Source organism: Lactuca sativa, chromosome 8 (assembly GCF_002870075.4).
Source record: "Lactuca sativa cultivar Salinas chromosome 8, Lsat_Salinas_v11, whole genome shotgun sequence".
Taxonomy (NCBI): Eukaryota; Viridiplantae; Streptophyta; class Magnoliopsida; order Asterales; family Asteraceae; genus Lactuca; species Lactuca sativa.
The window spans coordinates 291,966,095-291,977,463 of record NC_056630.2 but is presented as its reverse complement, the minus strand read 5'-3'; the positions used below and the strand labels follow the sequence as shown (position 1 = coordinate 291,977,463).

General features: G+C 32.5%; 1 protein-coding gene across 1 annotated transcript; it reads right to left on the bottom strand.

Annotated features, from left to right (window-relative positions):
- Positions 1-2,606: 2,606 nt before the first annotated feature.
- Positions 2,607-11,137, bottom strand: LOC111893836 (cysteine-rich receptor-like protein kinase 2). The gene is made up of 8 exons (XM_023889922.3): positions 10,980-11,137; positions 5,999-6,761; positions 5,111-5,224; positions 4,860-4,999; positions 4,025-4,235; positions 3,722-3,956; positions 3,398-3,548; positions 2,607-3,283 (listed from the first exon to the last, which is right to left on the bottom strand). The coding sequence occupies exons 2-8, from the start codon at positions 6,747-6,749 to the stop codon at positions 2,942-2,944; spliced, it is 1,944 nt and encodes a 647-aa protein (XP_023745690.1). The 5' UTR covers positions 6,750-6,761; positions 10,980-11,137; the 3' UTR covers positions 2,607-2,941.
- Between the last annotated feature and the right edge of the window lie 232 nt (positions 11,138-11,369).

The following is an 11,369-nucleotide window of genomic DNA, read 5'->3' as shown; positions in this document are numbered from 1 at the left end:
TTTAGACATGTACCCTAATGAGTTTAGGACTAGCAAACACCATTAGAACACCAAGAGTAAGGTGTTCATGGACCAAGAAGTTCCAGGGCCGTGAACTCCAAACAATAGTGCCAAATGGTGCTATAAACTCTTCTAAAGCCTTGTACACTAGCATAGTTTAGTTCCTAGTTAAATTAGGGACTTGAAAACACCACAAACACCCTCCCAAGGGATATTGCGGCCGTAATCTCCAAGGGATATGGTCCCAGGGCCGTGAACTCCTCAAAGGAGCTAAAAGGAAGCCCTAACACCATAGTAAGCCTTGAAGCACTTCACCACTTAAGTTGTAATAGCTTTTAGCTTCATTTAATGACCCTATAGAGACTTTACAGCCATGAGTTTACTCCCCTGGGCCCTAAACTCCAACACATATGGTCTTTTGACCATAAACTCCCATAAGAGGTCTTGCAATCCTTTGTTGCAACCCAATAGCCTCCTATCACTTGACCAAAAGTGTTTTCCTCGCATTAGGATGTTTATACATGTTTATTTAGTGTTATAATCACTAATTGTTTATATACATATGTCTTCATATGTAATTAGGACCATTGTGTGTGTCTAAAGTCTTCACTTGACACCTAGCAGTCCTACCTCTTCAGTTCATCCGTATCACCCACAACAGGTAAGTTCATACCCCTTAATCAACGTTTTAACTATTTTTAAATGTTTTATGGGGGGAGATACAAGTAGAATCATGTTAGTTATTAGATCAATCACATGTGATTAGTAAGCAACATTCAAATGATTGGCTACTCATTAGCCGTTTACCAAACAGTTTACTTCAAATGTTTTTTTTTATAAACACTTTATGTGTTTAAAACTTATTATTACACTGTACATTTTACTCTGTATGTTTCATTTCAAACTCATTTACAATTGTGTTTCGAATAAATGTTTCTTTATACTAAACTGTTTTATCAAACCCATGCCTTCAAACACTTTTCTAGATTGACAACAAGTCAATCTTTTCTTAGATAATAATTATGTTCAAAGGTTTTACAAAACTTACTGTATGCTTTTATATTATAAATTGCATGCCTATATATGTATATTTATATAAGGAATGTTTAAAAGACTTAGGAAGGCTATCCACCCTATTTCCTTTTCGCGCTTGAGATGTGGTCTGGTGGGATATCGGGTACCCGTCTGAAGGTCGTTTAAATATTAGTTATATATCATGTGTATATATATAGTCATAAAGGTCCTTCTAGTTCACCCAATGCCCTTGGGTAGCAAGGGTATACATCCATGTCCATACGTACCAGTTAGATTACTAGTAAACTACCATAAGGGTAGTTTAGGAAGATACTAGAACTATTACTAGAACGCGATATCATACAATGAGTCAGTTCATTCATGAGTCAATACTTGCTAGATAGAGAGAACATGCATTACAACTAGTACACAAAGTACATTACTATACATGCTAGATATTGAGAGAACACACGTTACAACTAGCACACGCAGAACATTACAGTACATTACTATACTATTACATAGATATGTTTACATGATTACACTTACATGAGTACAATTATATGATCACACTTACATGAGTATGCTTACATACACATAGGACACACATCACTAGGTGCTATAGCATAGAACAAGTTTAGGATCTAACTATACCGATGAATCGCAACACATTGTAATAGTTATATCGGGTATACATGATCATAGTAATGTGGATGTTCACAGCATGCATATATGAATGGGCGTGTAAAGGTCTCAAAATCCCTTTGATAGGGGAGCGTTTAGCCTGGGATCTAGCCATCACATTAGGCCTTATCCTCAAATAAGGCAATAGGAGTACAGAGGCAGTCACTTATTACAAATACTGCAGTACTTACGAGAATACCCTAGACTTAAGGTAATTAGTACGGTTGTAGTTCGACACTACACCATAGTACTATTACATTTTCCCATTATATTCACTTCGTGAACATTCACACGATGCACGGTAATGTAAAAACTATATTTTTGATTAATGATAGTCGGATTTGGGAAAATACACACTCTTACAAGAGACACACACACAGACACTAGATACCTTGGTAGAAGGATACGATTAGTAGGAAACATAGGGTTTCCTAGGATCATTCAAAACATTTTCATACTTATAGTTCATATAGATTTTCAATACTTATAGTTCATATACAAACAATTTCTTACATATAAATTAAGACACTAAAATACTTATGATCTCACCAGCTTTAAAGCTGATATTCGCTTTCAAAATACTTGTATCCTCAGATCATACATAGACAGGTACCGATGCAAGGTTTAGAGAAGATGGAGCTCATTCAAGACTCATCTTTCATTTTGTTTATACTTTAGTGTCTATTATAATTTGACAGAACACACTTGTATTAAAATTATATTGTTAATGCAATGGATGATGTTGTTGCTTGTTTACTACTTTTCATTGTTGTGATACTGTACATGACGTCCTCCGCCCCAGAACGTTTCCGCCGTTCAATGGTTTTGGGGTGTGACATATATATATATATATATATATATATATATATATATATATATATATATATATATATATATCTTTTGCTTCATTATTGGAAATCATGTTCATTACAAAATAATAAGAATCTACTTTGCTATTTTATGCACAATATTCTACCCTACCAATAAATTAAACAACTTACCTAACTAAAATACATAAATGATCCTTCAAACAAATTCACCCTCTCTTCACAATATCAAAATGATGATACTAACGACCATAGTAGTGATTTCACTGGTTATCATGTTACATGACAAAATAGGTTGTATTGTGTTTGGCTTATACTGGAATGATGTTAGTGACATGAGTACATGACTACCTCTTAGACTTTTATCTATCCAAATGATGTAAATGCACTAGTTATCAAGGATCAGATAACCAGTATTACCTCGGATAGAACTCACTATGAGAAACTGTAGCAATTGAACTAGAGCTTTCTCCTTCATGATCATGAAGTAACTTTTTTGTGATATTGTTGAGTTCCATGGTTTTTTCATCAATAAAAGGGGGATTAGAAGGGAAGGGTAAATGTTCATCATCTTTTGCCAACATTTTTAGTACATTTGACATTGTTGGCCTTAAAGATGGAGCTTCTTGGGTGCATAGAAGTCCCACATGAACAACTTTTATTGCATCTTTCTTGAAAATAGTGTTTGGGTAAATATCCATAAATAGATTCGGGTCAAAGATTTGCTCCACTGTACCTTTCTGGAAGTGCTTCCATGTCTATTGATACATAAATAATCAGATTCTAAATTAATTAAAACAACATTTTTTTTATGGTTTTATGATGTAAAAGAACTAGAAATGTTATGTATCATGTGAAGGTTTTATACTTACGGTGGAGATTAAGCTGTCGGTATATTCCATTGTATTGCTTTTATTGTTTTCCATTCCAGTGACTATTTCAAGAAGTAAAACTCCAAAGCTGTAGACATCTGCCTTTTCGGTTAACTGACCATGGGCTAGATACTCTGGAGCCATATACCCACTGGTGAAAAAAAATAAAAATAAAAAATCAATATATTATTTTAGTATTTGTTTATTATATCTAAAGTAACTTGAAAGCGATAATGGTTCTTTTTTATTTAATCAGACAAGACTTAATCTGGTAAGTTGTATGTGGATGTTTCTTTTAAACTTTATACCAAAAGAATGACTTACAGTGTACCCGCGATGGCGGTACTAATGTGACTTTTATCATCTTGAAAAGATCTGGCCAACCCAAAATCGGCTATTTTAGCGCGAAGTCTCAAGTCTAACAAGATGTTAGAAGCTTTGATATCTCTATGAATAATTCGGTTCTTGGTGTTCTCATGAAGGTACACTAAGCCTTCTGTTGTACCAATAATGATTTGAAACCTCTTCTCCCAATTTAGTTCCTTTCCTTTTATTTCATCTGTAGAACAACTCACAAATTTATAAATATATCTTTGAATCTCAAATATTAAAATGTTTAAAACTTACCAAAAATGAAGAGGTCGAGGCTCATATTTGGAAGATATTCATATACGAGAATGCTTTCAGGTCCTGAACAACTGCATCCTAAGAGCCTGACAAGGTTTTTGTGTTCAACACTACTAATTATGTTAACTTCGTTGTAGAAATCTGCTGCCCTGAATTTGTTGTTGACGTAGAGCCTCTTCACGGCTATTTCTCGTCCATCCGAAAGAACACCCTGAGAGAAATATCACTATTAACATTAGGTATATTAAAGTTCTATGAAAAGACTAAAACCTTCTTGTTGTACCCTTGGATGTGTTCTCAGTCTTTTGTTTATACAAAAGATGTAAATGTCATCACCAAAAACAGCCTCAAAAAACTTGTCAGCCCCTGTTTAGTATAACAAACACAACCTTAGGTTGTCTTTGTTTCACTGGACGAGTCTTTTTGAGTTATTTTCGATGATGAGGATGAACTGACATGTATATATTTTGTACAAACAAAAGATTGAGAGTGGGCTCATGTTTCTCCTTGTCCAACCTTTTGGGTACAACAAAAAGTTGTAATTTTTTTTGTCTCTCTTTTGGTTCAATGCATGTCAAAAACAGTACATATCAATCATGTTTTGTCCTGCAACTCTTATGGTCAGTGGCAGACCTTAGTGGAGCCTGGGGTCCCATGCCACTGCTCCGATTCCACCACGTAGTGTAAAAAAAATTATGTTTTTTTCTATTAGGTGCACCGGCTTAAAATACGAGTGCCACTACTAATTTAGATTTATTCAGAATTTTTTTTAGTGTCACCCCTACTAAAACTTTGTGCGTCCGCCACTGCTTGTGGTTGTAGTATATTGTACTACCTTATAGACGGTTCCAAATCCTCCTTGTCCAAGCTTGTTGGACTCATCCCAATTTGCTGTGGCTTTCTCAATTGTGGAGTATTTGAAGTTTAAGCTACTGTCAGTAAGAATCTTTGCTAATTTCTCAACATCATAAGAACCTAAAAAACATTACAGAATCATAAATTATTAAGGTTGTTTTCACAAATCCGCCAACATTATTTATACTTGTCATTCAAGAACATGTTTTATAATGATGTTGAATGACTTACCTCTTCTCATATGTTGAATATATTTGTATCTCTTGATGTATAAAACAATCATCAACGCAACAGCCAAAACCAACACAGAACTAATAATGGAAATAATAATTGCTACCATCTTCCCTATAAAACACAGATAAAAATTTATCATAAGTATGTCAGGATTCCATTTAACCTTCATATGTGTCAAATGCACGTTTGGAAGATTCAATATTTTGGTTATTATGATTTTGATTTTAACAATGGAGTTTAACCAATGTATTTAGATATTTGTGTATATTTTAACATTTATTTTTAGAGTCTACATGTAAGAAATAGCAACTTATTCTCACTTTTTTTTTTTATTCTAGCATCTTCCTTTTTATATTACAAAGTTGTACTTATTTTTTTTTATTATGGTATTTTACTTTTAAAAATCCACTCAGTTATAGCATTGTATTTTGAAAAGTCTTTACAATTATAACTGTAGAAATTGATTTGATTTGGATGACACTTTTTCATTTGGTAGATCTTTAAAAGAACAATGTTGAAGTAAGAATAAAAATATACAAAGAATAGTTTGAAAAATCTATCGAAGTATACCAACATACTTTGAAAATTTTACACAATCATAAGAGTGAAAAGTGTTTTCTATTTGGATAACACGGTTAAACTTATTTAGATTTTTAAAAATACATTGTTGTAATATAAATAAACAAAGACAGAAATCGATATTTAACAATTAAATGCAACTACATTAATATTTCTTGCATCTAACCTAACCCCTTTTTAATAGATATTCGGTATGTGTATATACCGACCATCTATTAATGAGCCTGACAGAATTGTTATCAATTTTTTACATATAAATCATAATTAAGTAATCATATAAAAACATTTCAATACCAATATTTTTACCTTTATTTTTCGAGCCACCTGTCTGTTGTATAGGATTTAGAAAATTTGTATCAGAATACCTCATAAAACAGCCCGTATTTAGTGCCCTTCCCTCCGACCATGGCAAACATTTCGATATCACCTCGGACGCATTCTCTAAACACTTCCTACAATTCCCTGGACTCAAAGTCCTCCAACATTCTGCCATCACATAAACTGACTTATTACCAGGCACCACCACCACCTCTCCCCTACCAAAATACTCATCATTACTCAACGCATCTGCTACCACATTCAACACTGCTTGTTTAGTCGAATTTTGAAACTCTACACTCTCCCTCGTTATATTCCCACAAACAATTGTGTCATAGGATCCCGTATATTCTTCATAAAAGCTATAATTTTGAAGCCGCATAAAACAACCATCAAGATAAATTCGACCCCCGTTACGGGGATAGCAACTAGGAAAAACAGTACGGGTTTCGGCATAACATAACATGCAATCTTGTGAGGAAAGATCGTTGTAGCATTGGGCAAGTACGTAATTTGTGTTGGGTCCTGTGCCCACTTCTACGGTTGCATTATGAGATGTTTGCATTTCGGTGCTGACTATTTCCATTGCTTGCACATAATTTGGGACGAAGTACGTGTCATCGTTGTGGATTTCTTCATCACAAAACACTTTGATGACTTGGGTTCTAGCATCCCCGTTTGATCTTGATATTAGTAGTAGAAATGCGATTGAAGCAATAAGCAATGATGATTTTTCCATTTTGTCGCAAACCTGAAGGATGTAAATTTGTTAGCAATGATGGAAAGTAAAGTATATTTCTATTTTGTGTAAAAAAAAAGTTTGGACTTTTAGCGAGAGGGAGGGAAGGAAAAAAAGAAAACATGCAATATAATAGTATATGGTTACTTCGTTATGACTGCATGCCGCTTTATTTAGATCGACAATCAAAATAAAATAATATGTTAGAAATAAAAGCCAACGAGTGACTGACAAAAATACATGAAAAGAAAAAAAGACCGACAGTAAAAAAAACACCATATTGAAGAATAACATATAAAATGAAAACAAATAACAACTAACAATTATAATTACACCAAAGCTTAGCATTTTGAGGGGCTATCAAATTAAGTCGAAAATAAACACAACTCACATTATTATTAGAGGAAAAAAAGCACTACCCAACATCAACTATCAAACATCATTCAATATACTATTGAAATATTGATAATTAATATTGGATAGTGAATTAACATTAGAGGAAAATTATATATATATATATATATATATATATATATATATATATATATTAAAGAACTTTATAGTAAAAGTGAATCACTTCACTGAGCATTTCATATTGTTTTTTCTTTTTTAGAGTTCATAGCATTTATAAATTAAGATCTCGGTCATCTTAAGATCTTACAAGCAAATAACGATCCAAATTAGTGATTACACTAAGGCATATCTTATTTGTAACCCTATAAAGCCAAGAAAAAATGTCCGGGAAATAAGCCATTACAGCCACCTTAATCACCATCAAATCAATATCACAACAGCCCAATCCAAACACCCTTATTCCTCCCATTTTTCTTGTGAAATAAGCCACCATTGGAGCACTGATAACCCACCGGTCAGCCACCATAACCAATCACCAATAAATCTAAAAAAAATAGAGAGAGAGAGATTAACTCTATTTTTCTCTGTCAACCTCGTCAAACCTACGCATCATTCTCAACATCGCATCCATCAAACCTGCAAGTCGGAGGGGAGAATGAGAGATAACTTGTGCGATTTTGAACAGAGAAGAAGGGAGAAGGGGGTCAATTCCTTTTAGAGCTGAAACCGAATCTAAGAAAATAGTGGAAAGGGGTTGTGATCGAGAATCGATTAGAAGGGGAAGAGGGTTGTGATCTTCGGAGAGTTTGTGTAACGATCGAGGTTGAAGACAGAAAGAAGAACAGCGATCGATTTCTTGAAAGGGTACGAATTGAATGCAAATCGGCTTTAGAAGAAAACGAGAGTTTTTTTTATACGAATTGATTACAGAACTTATATTTTAGCTTTATAGGGGCACAATGTGAGTTTTTTTCATCAAAAATGTCACTGAAACAGGTATTACATGCTATTACATGTTGACAGAGAGTAAAAGAGCAGGTTATATCCTAGTTTAGGAACCCATAAAACCGGACAAAAACTTTAGGGACTAAACGGATAAACCGTAGAAAATTCGTAGAGCATTTGTGTTATTTTCCCTTTTGCTATTTGCAACAACAAAATATGGATTCATGATTAAGAAGTTAAAATTAATTTCACAAATTAGGTGTTAATCAACATTATTGCTTTAGAGGGTACAACACAAACATAACTTTGTTAGCAAATTTGGAAAGTAATTTAGGATCTCCACAATGATCAGGATTTTGCAATACACAAAACCATCTTAATATCTCGTTCTTGATAATATTTTTTGTGAAGAGGTCCATGATTTTTTTAAGTGATACCGGGTGATGATGTAGCATGGATCATGTCCATGTTCATAACATGAATTTAATTCAATTTCATTTTGTTTATTAATAACTATACCATCTAAAACATTGATGAGTTTAGTGCAATTTAATCTTTGTTAACTAATGAAAAACTATCGTTACATAAATTAAAAAGGGAATATGACTTAGGAAGGTAATTAACTTTTCGATATGTTCACATCTGGGTAACTATCTTTTTTTTGTACAAATCTAGGTAACAAACTTGTTGGAAGTGTTCACATATGACCATTATGACCTGCTATAGCAGGTTAAATCCTAAATGTGAACGGTTTCAACAAGTTCGTTACCTAGATGTGTACAAAAAAAAATAGTTACCCAAATATGAACAAAACGAAAAGTAAAAATTAAATTACACGAATGGTCCCTGTGGTTTAGGGGAATTTGTGTTTTTGGTCCCTAACTTATTTTTTTAACTTGGATGGTCCCTATTGTTTATTTTTGTTGCGCGTTTGGTTCCTGTCTTACCTAATGAGACTATTGTGCCTTATTAATTTATTTTTTAATTAATTTTCTTATTTATGTATTTATTTTTTGTATATTTAAAAAAATTAATAGACCACCCTATTGTTTATTTTTTAATTAATTTATTTTTTTAACTCGAATGGTCCTTACTGTTTATTTTTGTAACGCGTTTGGTTCATGTCTTACCTAAAAAGACTATTTTACCCTTATTAATTGTTTTTAATTAATTTTCTTATTTATATATTTATTTTTTATATATTTACAAAAATTAATATACCCCACATATCTATATCTCCTCACCGTAATCCTGAAACCACATTTGAGAAATTTAATTTGAGTCTTACTGGTCACCATCTCATCTCTCATCCTCCCAAACTTCTATTTCTTTTCCATCTTTAGTAACATCGTTGTCTTCACCATCCTTCTTTTTTTGGTACTTCAACTCTAGCGAACCAACACCATAACCTACAGTCTCTTCATCTTTAGTGGGTTGCGGTATTGATTCGACAGAGTTGAAAGACCGAAAAAAGAAGTGATGATGAAGACGTCGATATCACTAAAAATGGAAAATAAATAGAAGTTGAGAAGGATGAGAGACGGGATGGTGAGGAGATACATATATGCGGGGTCTACTAATTTTTCTTAAATACATAAAGCATAAGTACATAAACAAGAAAATTATTTAAAAAAATAAATTAATAAGGGCACAATAGTCTTTTTAGGTAAGACAGAGACCAAGCTCATAACAAAATTAAACAGTAGGGACCATCCGAGTTAAAAAAATAAATTAATTAAAAAATAAATATTAGGGATCATCCGAGGAGATACAAATATGTGTGGTCTATTAATTTTTTTAAATATGTAAAAAATAAATACGTAAATAAAAAATTAATTAAAAAATAAATTAATAAGGGCACAATAGTCTTTTTAGGTAAGATAGGGACCAAACGCGCAACAAAAATAAACAGTAGGGACCATCCAAGTTAAAAAAATAAGTTAGAGACCAAAAATACAAATTCCCCCAAACCACAGGGACCATTCGTGTAATTTAATTTTTACTTTTCGTTTTGTTCATATTTGGGTAACTATTTTTTTTTGTACACATCTAGGTAACGAACTTATTGAAAGCGTTTACATCTAGGATTTAACCTGCTATAGCAGGTCATAATGGTTATATGTGAACACTTCCAACAAGTTTGTTACCTAAATGTGTACAAAAAAAATATAGATACCCAGATGTAAACATACCGAAAAGTTAGTTACCTTCATAAGTCATATTCCCAATTAAAAATTATCATCAAAACTTGTAATTTCATTACATCTTCCACAATCCACTCATCAACAACTCTGACCCATTTACAAAAGGTGGTGGGCCCATTGTGGCGTATGATTTTACCAATAACAAAAAATTTAAAAATAAAATATAAAATCTATATTCCAAATAAACTACAAGAACTGAAAATCGATGAACAAGCGGTGAAAATGAAGCATCAAACTGATAACCGATAGGGATGTTTAAAGTATTTAATGGCTTATGTTATGATCAGTCCGATTTTAATGAACAGTAGATATCGACAATTCTCATAAAACAATCAATTCTGATAAAAAAAAAATCATCAGTTTGATAAGATTTAAACAACGAAATAAACCAATAATATACGATGAGGATCAAAGAAATGTTTAAAAAAAATGAAAAAATATGAATTAATAGCAGTAAACTTATTGAAGAACTTGATGAGATTCAGTAAAAAGTAATTCATCTGTTTCTTAAGCTTCTAAAGTTCCTAAATTTTAACACAAAAAAGCAAATTAACTTCGTTCTTTTAACTCCGGATTAACGATTTCATTATTATCAATATCATGCAATTTATCATCATCGATCAAAACACTAAATTCTAACTAAAAATCGATAATCACCACAAGTAGTAACTTTAATTCCGTTTAAAAACAGTATAAAAGTGAAAATAAATTCAGATTGGATACATACCTTTTTCACCACATTTGAATTTATGGAATGGAAGAGAAGCTAATGGAATTTTCGTTTCCTCTTTAGTTCCGTAGGATAACTGGATTAATGTATGAAGATGAAGCCAGTTCTATATGCCGAATTTGTGTGTGTAGAAAAATAAAGACTGCTTGACCAAGTTTAATGCTCTAATATTAAATATTTTTTTCAACCTTTTCTGGAATCTTGTAGATTAAATAAAACATTTCAAATGTTGCATAGAAATATAGAATATATTTAAAGAGTTTATAAAATATTTATTTCATGTCGCCAACCATAATGGAAATTCTGTTGCACGTCTTTCAAGCATTCCAAACTCCAAAGCCTCTTGCAATCTCCTTTGGCAACCTATTGCCTACCTGGCAGTATATG